General features: G+C 61.4%; 1 protein-coding gene across 11 annotated transcripts in view; it reads left to right on the top strand.

The window, feature by feature from the left end:
• The window catches only part of PITPNM2 (phosphatidylinositol transfer protein membrane associated 2), a 106,281-nt gene that overhangs the window by 74,350 nt on the left and 16,500 nt on the right, over nucleotides 1-15,431 (top strand). For all 11 annotated transcript variants that reach the window (XM_053669803.1, XM_053669802.1, XM_053669810.1 and 8 more), the window contains 6 exons: nucleotides 2,744-2,915; nucleotides 7,517-7,731; nucleotides 9,021-9,142; nucleotides 10,625-10,852; nucleotides 12,411-12,716; nucleotides 14,023-14,118. In XM_053669803.1, coding sequence (XP_053525778.1) covers nucleotides 2,838-2,915; nucleotides 7,517-7,731; nucleotides 9,021-9,142; nucleotides 10,625-10,852; nucleotides 12,411-12,716; nucleotides 14,023-14,118 — 1,045 coding nt within the window. In that variant the 5' untranslated portion in view covers nucleotides 2,744-2,837. The remainder of the gene's footprint in view (nucleotides 1-2,743; nucleotides 2,916-7,516; nucleotides 7,732-9,020; nucleotides 9,143-10,624; nucleotides 10,853-12,410; nucleotides 12,717-14,022; nucleotides 14,119-15,431) is intronic.

Consider the following 15,431-nt stretch of genomic DNA (forward strand, 5'->3'; position numbering starts at 1 on the left):
ATTCCTTCTACGGAGCAGTGTGTGAAGAAGGGGGGAGCAGACTGCAGCCGAATTCGGGGCTAACTCTCCTCCCAGAGTGGTCACTCATCCTGCCCCAGGGCTCTGTCCCTCTCGGGTTTCGGGGTTCATGTGGTCCCGGCTTTGCACAGCAAAGCTCCGTAGGTCTTCTGCTCTCTTGTCCTGGGACCAGCCCCCCACTGCCCCTTCTCCCTCCCTTGTCAGCCTCCCTTCCCTCCCGGCATCCCCCTCAGCTGGAAAACTAGGTCCCGTCCCAGAAGTGACGGCACGTCAGAACGATTTTCCCATCAGGTGTCACCCTTCCTCCGTTCCAGAACGTGCGGTCGCATCTCCGCAGGTACTAACTTGTGCCCAGCAGCCCCCAGGTGGAAATCGCCCAAGTGCCCCTCAGTGACGGGACGGTCACTGCAAAGGGTAGTGCACGCCCCCCTCCCCGGACACGAGGGACAGCAGTGAGTGTGAACAACCTGCAACGGTGGGAATCGGTGTGGGCAGACCCTGCGGACACAGCATTGATCTGAAGGAGCCGGAATCCGCAGGCGTGTGCAGCTTGATGCCACGCGAGCTGCTGGTCCTCGGGCCGCAGATGGCTGCATGCGGGCGATTCACAGGCAAACATCCAGCCCGGAACCGGGGGCCACAGGCAGCACGGTGGCCTCGCGTGGCGGGCAGATGTGACGAGAAGGGAGCACAGGCCGGGGGCACTGCCGGGGTGGTTGAGTTTCCTTTTCCTTTTTTAAAAGATCTTACTTATAGATTTTTAGGGAGAGGGGAAGAGAGGGAGGGAAACACTGACGTGAGAGAAAGACATCGATTGGCTGCCTCTTGAACCTGCGCCGACTGGGGACCGAACCTGCGCCCTGGGCGTGTGCCCTGAGGGGAAGTGGACAGGCAGCCCTTCACTTGGTAGGACGGCGCTCGACCCCCTGAGCCACACCGGTCACGGCTGAGTTTTGTTTCCTGGCCGGGGTGCCGGCCGTACAGGTGTGTTCAGTTTGTGAAAATCCACGCTCCTTAGGCGGTGTGCACTTTTCTCTCTGTGTGAGACACTTCCAGAAGAAGTGGAAAAACAAAACAAGAGACAGGAGGACGCCTCTGCTCCCCCGGACCCTGGCCACACCCTTCGGGGGGGCATTTATCCTGGGTTGGGGCAAACGTCGGCGCTCCGCACGTTCCGTGTGCCCGGCACAGACTCGGTGGCACCTGGCTGGTGTCCTGCACGGGCTGTGGCTCCGGGCTGCTCCGACGTCCTCGTTCCGTCGTAGCCATTTTCTGGTGCGGTTTTCGAGGGAGGACCTAGAACAGAAGTGCTGCTGCCCTGCCATCTTCGACAGGGAGTCTGGGCCGATTTCTGAACTGACCGCGGGAGGCTTGGCTGCAGGCCAGCGGCCTGACCTTCCTGCTGAGCTAAATTCGGGCCAGGACTCGCTGAGACGAGGCACCGTGGGGAGCCTCTGGGCCACAGAAGTCCCTCGTTTGGGGTCTTTCATGGCTCTGGGTTTGTCTTATCTTTGGCCACCAGATGAGGGGGTGCATTTTCGTGGGGGATACAAAGCAGGCGAACTCTGGTTTGCTAAACAGATGCCACTGTGGACTGTATCTGGAGCACTTGGAGGTGTGAGGATGCGGGTTTGGTGCCGGGGCTTTGAGGTGACGGTTCTGCCCGTGGTGAAGAAGCAAACATCTTGGTGGTCTCTGCAGGCTGCTGACCCGGGGACCACCTCCGACCCATTTCTGTGACACCCGCCCCCTCTGCCCCTCTTCCTAAGGAGCCCGTTAAAGAATTTCTCTCGTCTCCCCCACCCACTCTCCCCAGAGTTGGGTGTCTTCCCTCTCCCTGACCCCGATAGATGACCAGTCACGCCTCAGCCTCCAGGTTGGCCTTCGCTCTCATCCTGTGGCCGCTGCCCTGCCTCTGGTCACTGGGAGCCCTTACTGACAACTGCTGCCCCAGGGAGGCCCTCCCAAAATACAGAACACTATCCCGACTCTGCTACAGGCGATCTTGGCAGCCTTCACTCGGCTTCTAGCTGACGGCGTGTGACCCCCTCCGGGGTGACCAGATACATTCACGGCAAAGCCCCCGCCCTGTAGCAGGTAGATCACAACAGGCAGATCATGACGGGCGGTTTGAGCTCCCGGGTCACTGGGAGTGTGCCTCTGTCGGGCATTAAGTTTTTATTTTTGAAAAGTCGAGGGGCACAACTTGATCACGAGTATTCTGTCACCTGAAGCAGAAGCTGCTGTGAGTTCTTTTGGAAAGCGCTGTGTTGGGATGTGGTCCACGGGCCATGCAATGCGTCCATTTTTCCTCCCCATCTCTGGTTCCTCCGAGACCCAGGTCGGCGTCATGTGGGAAGAGGCGTCCACGGGGGGCTGCAGCTGCGGCTCGTTGGGACCACGCGTGAGACAGGAGCGCGGTGCTCTTCACTGTCCGGAGATGTGACACCCTCCCATCCCCCTCCCCGGTCCCCCTACCCCCCCAGTAGGATGACGATTCTTTATTTCTCTGTGGCTGATCAGCGCTGACACACTCTCTCTACACACGATTGCTTAGTGAACAGGGAAAATGGGGTCTGGGGAGGGGAGGGGACTTGTTCAAGGTCACATGGCAGAGCCGGGACCAGACCTCCAGCCTCAGGTCTCCACCAGACCCTTCCTCCGTGGCCTCGTACCCACCAGCCTTTGCACGAAGTGACTCTCCTGTCCCTTCTTTCTCCCTCAGGGGTCCTTGGTGAGCTTTGTCATGGTTGTTTAAGGAACCTCACCTAGAAGTCCCAACACGCAGTTCCCGTCGCCGGGAAGGCTCGGACTCCAAGATGATCATAAAGGAATACCGGATCCCTCTGCCGATGACCGTGGAGGAATACCGCATCGCCCAGCTCTACATGATACAGGTGGGTGCGGGTCCGGCTGCCACTCACAGCGCCGGGCACCAGCAGTGCCCCGTGGACGTCCATGGCTTCGCAGGTCACCGGCGCCGACCTCACGGCGTTTAACACCTGTCATCTCGCTGATGGCATCCTCACGCTTAGTCAGCTCGGGCTGCCTGGGGGCCTGAAATAACAGACATTGCCTTCTCACAGCCCTGGAGTCTGGGAAGTCCAAGGTCAGGGAGCTGACCGATTTGGTGGCCGCCTTCTCGCCGGGCCTGATATAACAGAGGGGACCGGGCGCCCTGGGGTATTTTTATAAGGGCACTCACCCCAGCACGGGGACGGACGCCACCCTGACAATCCGATCGCCCCCCCCCCAAAGGCCTGACCCCTTCATACCGTTGGTGTTAGTCCTTTTGAGGTAGGGGAGGGGGCACAGGAATTCGGTCCGTGACCACCCATTTGACAGATGGGAAGGTAGGAGGCCCAGAGACATCCAGTGACCCTCCCAAGAGCACCCAGCCTGCCTCCCGCCTCCCAGGTCCAGGCATCCCTTACTGGTGCTGGCGGCTACGCGGCTAACTTGTCAAGTCACAAATGAGTTTGAGGACAACAGCGTCCTGTGACAAACCAGAGAATGCTACCCCACCCTACCCCCGGCACCGCTGGTCTCCCTACTCTGTGCCTGACCAGACTGCGCGACACCCCAGGGCCCAGAGCCCAGCATCTCACACTCACGGCCCAGACCTGACCACAGCTCCACGGGCCAGGGTCCTGCTCCGTGGCGGTCCCCATCCCAGCTTCCCCGCTGGCTCTTGCTCACCCTCGGCGCCCCAGCCCTTTGCCCAGCCTGGCAGCTTCCTTCCCAGTCGAGGGTCTGACTCTAAACCAGCTCTGGGCCCGGCCGTGGCTGCCCGGCCCTGCCGCCCCTCCCCTACCTCTGGCACAGAAGGATGGCCAGAGGTCCGATCGCCTGACGATGGTCCAGTTTGCTTGGTGGCTCCCACCGAGGCGGGGCCAGGTCCCCGCAGAGCTCGGACCCCCAGCTCCCGTCAGGGCGGAGCTTGATGAAGCTGCTGTAGTTCAAGCAGATTCCCAGCGCCGGAAGCTTGACTGGGAAGAGAGCAGCGCCAGACTCCGCCTCTCCGGGGGGCTGTTTGCTCCAGGCTGCTTCAGAAGCGCCACTCAGCTCCCTCTCGAGCCACTCGCTGTAATTATTCCTCGAGAGCAGGGAGAGAAGAAGCGACTGCTATCGGCCCCCCAGCTCAGGGCACCCTGGAGATCGCCCAGCCAAGCGAGTGTTTGTCCTGTGGCTTCTTAATTCCCGCCCAAGCCCAGGGAGCCCCGGACCACAGCGGGCAGCCCCTCGGCTCTGCGTGGCTTGCGAGGGCGGGGCACGTCCAGGCCCCAGGGGACCGACTTTCAGCTTCTAGAACATCCAAAGCTCTTTCAAACATTTAATCACCTCTGACTCCGGGTCCCTCAAAAACTGCCATCTCCATTGGCTCTTTCGAGGGTTTTTTTTTAATTGAACATCTAACCTTGTGCCTCCAACGCATGTAACACATTCACAGCTTTCCACGTGAAGCCCTGCAGGACCAGGGCTGCCAGCCGCACACTCTCCCAAGCCCCTCCTCCTGCTGCCTCCCTTGTCCCACCTGCCTCTGGCCCCACGTCCCCAGGGTCTCCCTGCCCCGTGTGGGAGTCAGACAAACACAGGATCTTCGTTGTGTGACGGTTCCACGGGTGTGAACCCATCGCAGTCAGATCTCGGCAGCGCTGTTACAAAGAGAAGTTTCAATTCTGCAGACTTGCCTGGGCCCGGCCTGGACGGCAGGGATGTGTGCAGAACGCCTCCCGCTCTGCTGGCGTGTCCACAGCGGGGGACGGGTGCGTGTGGAACCGGAGTCAGCTGCTCGTGGGCTTTGGGGCGCGGCCCTGGGCTTGCGTGGCCCTGGGCTGGGCCTGAGGACATGGAGGGAGCGTCGGGGAAGGCAGCCGCGTTTTTGTGGGAAGAAGAGCGAGACCTTAATGCACGTCCCGCTAGTGACCAGCTGGGGTGGCTGCGAGGGGCGGGCCACCTGCTGAACCAGCCGCCTCCTCCGTGAGGCCGGGAACAGGATGGAGGAAGCCGTGCGCCCACCCCTCCTCTCGTGCCTGGCCAGTGCTCGACATACGTGTGAGAGGTTTAAAAACACACCAGTCTGGCCGGGCCGGGAGAGAGCCCCCCATTCGAGAAGAGGCCCAGCGAACCCTCAGCTCAGAGCGAGCCGTCAGAGGCGCCTGGCCAGGACCCTGGACAGCTCCGAGCCGCCGCCCCGAGGGTGGCCTGGTCTTTGCCCCCCTACCACCCTCATCAGCCCACCACCCCGGGAGCCCCCTGTTTCTGAAGGATCCTGGCCCCGTTGGGTCTGCGCTTGGCCCCAGGCCTACGTGGCTCCGGCCCTCCCACGTGGCCCCAGGTCTTTGGCTTGCGGCTGCTTCACTCCCGTCTCTGCCTTCACGGTGCTTGGCCTCCTTCCCTCTCTGCGTGTCTGGGTCTCTGTCCCCTCTTTTCCTGAGGACGACGGCCGTTGGATCTGGGTCACACCCCAACCCAGCAGCACCCCACCTTAACTCATCTAATCGCATCTGCAAAGGCCCCGTTTCCGAGTGAGGTCACCGTCAGAGGCTGGGCGTGGGCGTGGATTTTGGGAGATGCCACTCAAACCATCACACCTGGGCTTGGGGAGGTCGGTCGCCCTGCCCCCACTCACGGTCCCGGAACCTGAGACCACGGAAAAGGAACCGGGCCAGGATGGGACCGCGTTGCTCCCCCGGAGGAGCCCGTGCTGCGGGCTCAAACCAGTATGAGCCCCAGTGGTGGCTCTGCCATTCAGTCACGGTGACCTCAGAGAAGTCGTCCCCCCACCCCCCTCAGCCTCCACTTGCCTGTCTGTAAATGGGGCGAATAGTAACACCACACCTCCCCCAAGCAGTTGTTGCAATGACTAAAGGAGAAAGGACAAACAAAGCGCTTACCACACCCACTAACTGACAGAAGTCCCGTAAGGGCGGTGGGGGCGGGGAGGGGAGGTGGGGGTGCTGAGCAAATGGCCAGGAAATGGTCGCTGCTTTCCTGACGGGATCTGGGCCGCGTTCCAGCCGCGCCTGTGAAGCGCCAGGGCTGGTGCGACTCTGCCCTGACTCCAGCTGCGGCCTTGACCTGGGTCTGGCTTTTTTTTTCCCCCATCTGAAGGAGAGTAGTCTTTCTGGGCCGTGGAGATACAGCAGGTCTCCGTGCCCTCAGGAGGGTCACGCCCAGGGGGAGGGGGCGTGCTGCTGGGCGTGCCTGTGTGTGCGTGCACGGGGGTGCGCGTAGGTGTGTGCATGCGCACAGGGGCGTCCGCGTGTGTGCATCTGTGAGCTTGCTGCTCGGGAAGCTGACCGAAGGTGGCCTGGGCAGTGCCGTCACGTCACCATGGAAACAGGTGCTGGACTTCACGTCACGAGCGTCTCGGCCAGCCGAGCTTTGAGACTCAAGAGAGGACATTCGAGCAGAAGGGTGGTTAGAGGTGACCCAGGTGGCATGCCCCTCGGGCGGTGACTCCGAGGCCCCTTCCCACTTCTTCCGTGTGATCCTTCTGGACTCTGAGAGGGAGCCAGAGGCCTCCCTGCTTTTTGTGCTTGTGTGTTTTCTCTTGCAGCAGATTTATTTCTTAAGTTTTCCATCCGCAGTTTATGTTCAGTGTCATTGTGTAGCGGTTTCAGGTGTGCAGCACAGAGGTCAGACAATCACCTGCTTTCCAGGCGGCCCCCCCATATCTCCGGGACCCACCTGGCACCGCACACAGCCAGTAAAACATTATCGACGGCCTTCCCTGGGCCGCGCTTCACTCCCCGGACGGTTTGGAAACCACCAGTGGGGGCTTCGCAGCCCCTCCCCTTTCCACGCGGCCCCCACGCCCCCTGACGTGTGCAGTATCATGTCTCCCGGTCTCTGCATTTACTTAATGCCGCCCCCGTTGCTCCCAGTTACTTTATTCTTCTGGCTGCCGCCGTAAAGGGAACTAATTTTCCGGTTTTCTTTTTTGCGTTATGTGTTTTTGGGTGTTGACTTGGAATCCTGCATTTTTGCTGAATTCATATGTTAGCTCTAACAGGCTTCCAGGAGGACTTTTGAGGATTTTCTGCACGTGAGATGATGTCATTGGTGAACGGAGGTGGTTTTACTCCTTCCTCTCCAATTCGGATGCCTCTCGTTGTTTCTTTTTCTGGCCTAATTTTCATGGCAAGAGCCTCCAGTGCCGTGTGGCGTGGCGGGGAGAGAGCAGACATCCCCGCCTTGTCCCTGACCCCGGGGACAGTCCCAGGAGAGACGGGTGTCAGGATGAGGAGTTTGCCTGTGCAGCGTGGGGGGAGGGGGGAGGGAGAGGGGGAGGGAGCCGCGCCCGTCTGGTCTCCTGCAGCTGTGCCGTGGAGCTGGCGCCTGGATTCAGGGGTCCTGACCCGACACACGGGAGCCAGCCCAGTCACTCAAAGCCCCTCCTCCCGCGCGGCACGCTGCAGCTTGGTCTCCGGAGCCCCCTCCCTTCCGCAGAGTGCTCTGGCCGCCACGCGTGACAGTGCCTTTGTTCCTGCAGAAGAAGAGCCGCAACGAGACGTATGGCGAGGGCAGCGGCGTGGAGATCCTGGAGAACCGGCCGTACACGGACGGCCCCGGCGGCTCTGGCCAGTACACGCACAAGGTGTACCACGTAGGCATGCACATCCCCGGCTGGTTCCGCTCCATCCTGCCCAAGGCCGCCCTGCGGGTGGTGGAGGAGTCCTGGAACGCCTACCCCTACACCCGGACCAGGTGAGCGGGGGTGCCCGCGCACGGGTCCCGGGAGCAGCCCCCCACCCCCGTAGGCTCAGCCCCTGCACCCCAAGGACCCCAGACTTCCGGGGAGCTGAGCCTGGTAGGGGCTCCCTGAAGGTCCCCTGCTGGGAACAGGCAGAACAGAGTTGGTGCCCCCCGGGGTGCCCCCCAGCCTGCCCCGGTGGAGGCCAGGAAGCCACGGTGAGTTCAGCAAGGACCGTCTGAGAGCCCCTTGCCATCGGGGGCGGCTCAGGGAGCACAGACTCACTTGGTGTTTGCCTGAGAACGAGGGACAGTCAGCCAGCTGGGGAGAAACACGACCTGGGGGTAGACCAGATGGCCCGGATCCCCTCCAACCCTGAGACGTTCAGTTACTACGAGGTTTTACTAGGTCCCATGTTGAACTGGGGCTTCCTCTGGACCCCACGTAAGGGGTTCTTCACTCCGTGCCCAATGCAGCTGAGCACCACTGGGTCAGAACAGATGGGGGCTGCACCCGGCACGTGCTGTGCAGGTGGGGTCCCCCCGAGTCTCCTGGGGCTCCCTTCCCCACCCTCAGTGAGGGCCTGGAGTTGCCAGGGGACCCCCGGAGGCATTCCTCCTCCCGACAGCACTTTCCTCCCCGGAGCTCACCTCCAGCCAAGGCGGGGGGCCGTTCCCTTGTCGCCGGACCTGACTCCTTTCTGGACGGGGGCACTTGACCAGTTCAGACCTCTCAGCAGTAGGCTGCCACAGCTGTGCCTGCATCCACACCATGCCTTACTCACGTGGACAATGGACACGGGGTTTCCAGAAGCTTCCCACAACTTCTCTGTCTCCCCCCTGGACCCATCCCTTCCCCCAGCCTGGCCTTGGTTCTTCTTGGGACAAGGGGAAGGCCCAGGAGGGAGACAAGTCAGACAAGCTTAGTCCGCCATTGCAGCCTCCTTCTCCCACCAGGGTCAACCAGGGTCAACCGGGGTCACATGGGGGGCCCTTCTCTCCTGACCAGAAGGCCCCGGCCCAGCCACCCTCCACCCACCTGTGGGTCCTGATGGATGTTTTTCTTTTTAAATATTTTATGTTATTTATTTTTAGACGGGGGGGGGGAAGGGAGGGAGAAAGAGAGGGAGAGAAACATCCATGTGTGGTTGCCTCTCACACGCCCCCTACTAGGGACCTGGCCTGCAACCCAGGCATGGGCCCTGACTGGGAATCCAACCGGCGACTCTTCGGTTCACAAGCCGAGGCTCAGTCCACTGGGCCACACCAGCCAGGGCTGATGGATGCTCTTCTTCCCGCCGCAGGTTCACTTGCCCCTTTGTGGAGAAATTCTCCATCGACATTGAAACGTTTTATAAAACCGATGCAGGAGAAAACCCGAATGTGTTCAGCCTGTCGCCTGTGGAAAAAAACCAGCTGACAATCGGTAAACGTCCACCACGGTGCTCCCGTGCCAGGAAGGGCCGAGCCACGGGCCCCTTCTCTCCGGGCCTGGCGGGCTCCAGACCGGCTCCTGTCCTGCGCGAGGCGGTCAGAGTGGCGGGCAAGGGCGGACGGGATCGGCTTTCTTGGCCCCGTTTTCGACATGCACACCAAGTTCCCTTTCGCCCCGAGCCCCTCCCTGCCCTCCCTTTGAGGAGTGCCTGTGAGCTCGGCGGGCCATCGCAGGGGGACCACTGGTTACATCTACTTTTCTTTTTTTTTTTTAAATATTTTATTTATTTATTTTTCGAGAGAGGGGAAGGGAAGGAGAAAGAGTGGGAGAGAAATATCAATGTATGGTTGCCTCTCATGAGTCCCCTGTTGGGAACTGGCCTGCAACCCAGGCATGTGCCCTGACTGGGAATCGAACCGCGATACTCTGGTTCGCAGGCCCGCGCTCAATCCACTGAGCTATGCCAGCCAGGGCTACATCTACTTTTCTAAGAGAGGCCAGCCACCAGGATTTTCACAGGAAAGCACCCGACTCCTGAATGTTGGCCGCTCATTTAAAATCTTTTTAAGTGAACTCCTGCCGGCCAAACAAAACACACCTGCGGGCCAGACACAGCTCAGCCGCCAGCACCCTGGATGCTGGGTCCCGAGCCCCGGCGGCGATCACGTGTAGTAGGTGTTTCAGGCAGCCAAGCCTCTGGACTCAGCCCAACGGGCCATTTTGACTTGGGGGTAGGAGGCGGGTGACAAGAGGGAGCCTGTCTCGCATCCTTCCAAGAGTCGCTGCCGTCCTTGTCACCATCTCCCTCCCAGGCCCCACGAACCCCCAGCCCTGTTTCCCAGGTGCCCAGCCCTGTGGCATCCGCACCTCCCGAGGGGCACTTGTACCACTCTTCCCGGCTCCTCCCTTCCGCCCCCTGGGAGGGTGCGCCACAGGCCAGCCTGCCTGAGGACCGTGTGTGGTGCCCCTTCGCCCTCAGGGGGCCATCCAGGCGCTTAGCCTGGCGAGAAAAGGCCACAGGCCGCACCGCAGTGCCTGCCGCACTCAGACCCCCTGGCAGCGCGCCCCGCCCCTGCCCCTCAGCCTGGTCGGCCTCACAGCGCCCTGCAGTGGAGATGCCTCCTCCCGGGCAGCTTTTCCTGGCCGTCTCTGCTGCCCACCCCACGCCTCATCCCCCAGCCCCCCGTGCAGCGTCAATTCACCACCTTATGAGTCTGCTTTGACGACCGGTAGAATGCCCCCAAAACATGGGTTTGCTGAAATGATGAGAAAAGGCAGCAAGGAAAGTGGCCGGCTTTGCCGCCAGGAGCTCGAGGTCAGAGGGGCCCAGGGCAGCCTTCTCCCGCCTCCCCGCACACTCGGCGCCCGGCCCCGGGCGCAGGGAGGCCCAGAGCCCCGCAAGGACTTGGAGGCAACAGGGACGGGGAGGTGGGGGTCAAGGTGGGGGTGACCACTCCCAGGGTCTCCCCGCAGACTTCATCGACATCGTCAAGGACCCTGTGCCCCCCAACGAGTACAGGACAGAGGAGGACCCCAAGCTGTTCCACTCGACCAAGACCCAGCGGGGGCCCCTGTCGGACAACTGGATCGAGGAGTCCAAGCGGCAGGTGCTCCCCATCATGTGCGCCTACAAGCTGTGCAAGGTGGAGTTCCGCTACTGGGGCATGCAGTCCAAGATTGAGCGCTTCATCCACGACACCGGTGAGCAGGCCTGCCGCCGGCGCCCTGCGTCCCCCCCGCCCCCGGGGTCCCCGCCACCTCTCCGTGTCGGGCTGGGACTCTGCATTCCCGTCTTACTCCCGGAAGGTGACCCCGAAGCCTGCTTTATCCTGACCACCTATAAACCGCTGCTGAGCACCTGTAAACCATAGGCAGGGACCGCCGTCCCCTGAGGAAGCCCCAGGCCCTGCACCCAACACCGTGGTGTCCTCTCCCGGTGGGGAAGCGGCCTCTGGCCACAGCTCCCCGTGGCTCACCGGCACCGCCCGGCGCCCCAAGGCCCTGGCCCAGGGCAGCCTCCCCCGTTGGGCCAGAAGCTCCCGGGCACGTCGTAGTGACCTCACACCGTGCAGGCCTGGCCCCGCTGGCCTGGGGTTCCTGTCCTGGCTGGTGCTGATGGGGGTCTTTCCCGCCTAGAGCCCTCGGCTCCTTGACTGTCCAGGTCAGGGCATGAGGTCCGTGCCACAGGCCTGTCCCCGCCCAAGGCTGCTGGCCTAGAAGTAGCACCTGAGTGTCCCCTTTTGACTGCAAGAGCCAAGGGCCTTAGTTCAGATGTGAACAGATCTACACTGATGATACCGTACTTCGCACGTGTCATATCAGCTCACAGTCACCCGAGAGGGTGGCCACTGTCACCCGTGACTGTAAAGGACAGAGCCTCCGTGCTGGGTCTGAGCCCAGACCTCCCGTCCTAAGCAAACGTTCTCGTTAAGTGTCAACGACATGCAAACCAGCCCAGCGTACTGGGTAGGGGACACGTCTGTGTGCCAAAACCAGGAAGAAAGTGGAGGATCACCCCAAAGTTAAGGGCGGGCCCTTTGGGGGAGGGAGAAAGGTGGGTGGGCTCCGCGTCTGCCCCCTGCTGGGAGGTGCGTGCAGGGCCCCTTGTGGCTCCCTCAGCGGTTTCGTAACCCGCTTTACTGAGGACTAACTTTACAGACCCTGTGCTGCTCTGGTTGTGAGAGGACAGTTCCATAAGTTTTAGCGTATTCTAGAACATTCCATCACCTCCGTCTTTTGTTCCTCTTCCCAGTCCCCCTGCCGCCACTCCCACCCCAGCCCCAGGCAACCTCTGTCGCTCTGGTTCTTCTGTTATTTTTATACCCTAAGATCCACCTTATTTTATACATGTCTATATTCTATTAGAGAGGAAAAAAAAAAGACCAAGCTGCTTTGAACTCGAACTTGATTGTCCATGGGAAATTTGATAGGGAAAGCACACCAGACACTGAGACTGGACACGCTCAGGAAGTCCTCTTCTCGTGCCAGAAATCGCCCCCACGCCCCACCCCCAAACTCAGTGTGGCTTCTGAGCAGACACATTACCTTGGGGGGCCGCTCGTGGGCCACAGGGAGGGAATCTGAGTCACAGGGCAGTGATGTGCTTGAGGCCACCCTGTGAGTGTGGGTCAGAGCCTGCCCTGCAACATCCAAGGTGGAGAGGGGGGCCTCCCAGCCCGGCCCGAGGGGGGCCCCCGGAGCCGGGACTGACACGGCCTCTGTCTCTGTCCCTGCTGCCGCCACCGCCCGCGGGGCGCAGGCCTGCGGAAGGTGATGGTCAGGGCACACCGGCAGGCCTGGTGCTGGCAGGACGAGTGGTACGGGCTGAGCATGGAGAACATCCGGGAGCTGGAGAAGGAGGCGCAGCTCATGCTCTCCCGGAAGATGGCCCAGTTCATCGAGGATGACGAGGAGGCTGCAGAGCTGGCCAAGGGCGAAGCCGGCCAGGCCCAAGCGCCCGGGGAGCCCCCACAGCCCAGCAGCGGCGGCGAGGCCCTGGCCGGCCGGGGCCTGAAGAAGCAGTGGTCCACGTCCTCCAAGTCGTCCCGGTCGTCCAAGCGCGGAGGTGAGCCTGTGGCCACCAGCTCTGCCCGGGGACCCTGCCACAGGGAGTCAGAGCCCGTCTCCTGCTTATAGGAGAAGCCCCGGGCGCCCCACCCCTTCCAGCAGGTTCCCCCAGACTCACCCCCATAGCCCAGGTAAGACAGACAAGCCGGGCACGTGGGCATCCCACTCCCAGCCTCTCCTGGGACCCAGGGTTCCAGGAGGAAAAGGGTGCTGGGTGGGCCACACCAAGGACACCAAGGAGGGGGCATCTCTGCTCCTAAGGGGGCCTGAAGGCCTCAGATCCTGGACACGCCTTTCTTGAGGGGACTTCTGTGAGTGTCCCTGGCTGCTGTGAAAAACGAGGCATCTTCTGTAATGTCAGGGGTCCGCTCTGCAAACCCAGCTTCCCCCATGCCCGCGTGTCTGTCCCTGGGCTGACGGTGTCTGTGGGAGTACACGCACGCACAGCCTTCATGTCATGCACCCCCTGCCGCAGCCCTGGGTCCCCACCTCTGGGCTCTGCCGCAGGAGAACTCAAGGAGCTGGCCCGCGGGCTGGCCCAGGTCAGAGACACCGAGGTGGACCCAGGCTTGTGAGCCTGATGTTGCATCCACCAACACAAGAGACAAATTGTAAGAAACTTTATTGGCCAAAGTTTTAACCTGCGCAGGAGCGGACCCTCAGAGTGTCCAGAGACACGGTGCTCATAAGAGCTGCAAACGAGAGCCGCGCTAAACGCTTACAGCTAAGACTTTTTATAGACGCGAGCAAGCAAGCATTGTATAGAAGCAAATGTGGCTGTCAGCTACTGGCTACTCGGGTGGCACGAGCAAGCAAGCATGACCTAAGCTTTCCGGGTTTTGAGTAATGGAAAAATTTTAACCTAGACACTTGAACAGGTGGTCCTCTCCTTGTTCAGCCCCATTGGTTTTGTAGTTCTGCCTTCTCCACTCCCTGTGTTCTTTCTTAACTTCCTTGTGGTTTTTGCTGTAAGTTCCTTGCTCCTCCAGGCCAAGTCTCTTTAAGGCAGTCCCTATTTTATTCCCTATTTTTTTGGTTTCAACACCTGACACCCGGTCCCCTGCCCCCGCCACGTCCTCCCCGGGACATGATGACATCGTGGCAGGTGGGCTGGGAGGGGACCATGTTGAAAGTCCCGGGAGCTTCCCTGGGGACAAGTTAGAGCCACTCCACCCCTCCTTTCTCTGCGAGTCACCCTCTCCCGAGGCCTCCTGGCCCACTCGGGCAGCCTCACTGGGGCCTGTCCTCCGTCCGCTGCCCCCCACCCCGCCGGGTGGTCCGTCAGTGCGGGTTTTGCCTTCCAGCCAGCCCTTCCCGCCACAGCATCTCAGAATGGAGGATGCAGAGCATCGCTCGGGACTCGGACGAGAGCTCTGACGACGAGTTCTTCGACGCTCACGGTAGGCGGGCTCCGGGCGCCCTCCTGGGAGGGGTGGGGAGTGGACCGAAGTGGCAGTCACCCCCGGGGAGTGCGGGTGAACAGCGCGGCGTGGAGGACAGCAGGAGGGCGGTGGCGTCCCCAGGAGCCCCGGGTGAACCGCGGCTCCACGTCCGGTGTCCACGGGGCCTGGCAGGTGCGGCCGTTCCCTGGAGCCCCCAGAGGTGGGTTTACGGTCCGGGGGCTGTTTGTCCAGGCGTGACTTTATTTCCACAGGAAGCTTCATAAAAGTGTAACTCCTCATAATTTTCCGAAATTTTTTATTTCAATTACCTTAGTCTTCCCCCTCGGTTAAGGTAATACACGTCTGACATAAAAACTTCAGGAAAGTGGGAACAAGCAGAAAATACGCGAAGTGCCCCCCATATTTCCCAAAATGGGCACAGTGAGCGGGCAGCGCCTTGAAGCCGGGGGATGAGCGCACAGAACCTGTGAGGAGCCTGCAGACAGGTCCAGGAGTGGGGTCCGGTTTGCAGGCTGCAGCGGGACACCGGCTCAGTGAGGGACAGGGACTCGCCTGCAGGCACACGGCTGGGCAGCGGCGGCACCTTCCTGGCCCCTCAGTCAGCTGGCCTGCCCTCCAGGGAGAGAGCTTGGGGGGTCGGCGTCCAGGCAAAAGCCAAGTGCCTGGTTTGGCTTGGGGCTTGGGGCTTGGGGACCTCCAACAAGTGACAGGGGGTTCCTGAGCCGGCCTCTGTACCTGAGGCCTCCCTGAGGGTGGGGAAGGACGTTTGGGGCATCCCACCCTTTCCCCCCGCCGGCCAGGCCCAGAGGCCGAGCCCCTGCTGGCTGCATCCTGGTGTGAGGGAGGTGCCCTTGTCACATAGAGACTTTAGGAAAAGCCGGGCACAAGACAAGGCAGCAAAGCCAGGGGCTGCCAGCATCCTGGGGACAATGGCCCTGTGACTGTCACTTGGCTGGAGGAGGGACCACACACACACCAGGGCCTGGACGGCTGCCCCCGACCTGGCAGTCATGGTGGCTGTACTCAGAAAAGCAGAATCGGGGACGGGGCCGCCCACAGCAGCGCTTCTCACCACGGGGGTTTTGTGGACGCTGAAAACAGTCCGGCCCTGGCCGGTGGGGCCCAGTTCGTGGGAGTGTCGTCCCGTGAACCGAAAGGTCGAGGGTTCGATCCCTGGTCAGGGCACGTGCCTAGGCTGTGTGTTCAGTCCCTGGTTGGGGCGACTGATAGGTATTTCTCGGTCACGTTGACATTTCTGTCCCTCCTTTCCTCTCTCTCTCTCACTCAAATCAGTGAGCATGTCCTGGAGT

The sequence above is a fragment of the Artibeus jamaicensis genome, unplaced genomic scaffold (genome assembly GCF_021234435.1).
Source record: "Artibeus jamaicensis isolate MK-2021 breed Jamaican fruit bat unplaced genomic scaffold, CSHL_Jam_final contig_525, whole genome shotgun sequence".
In the NCBI taxonomy this organism is placed as follows: Eukaryota; Metazoa; Chordata; class Mammalia; order Chiroptera; family Phyllostomidae; genus Artibeus; species Artibeus jamaicensis.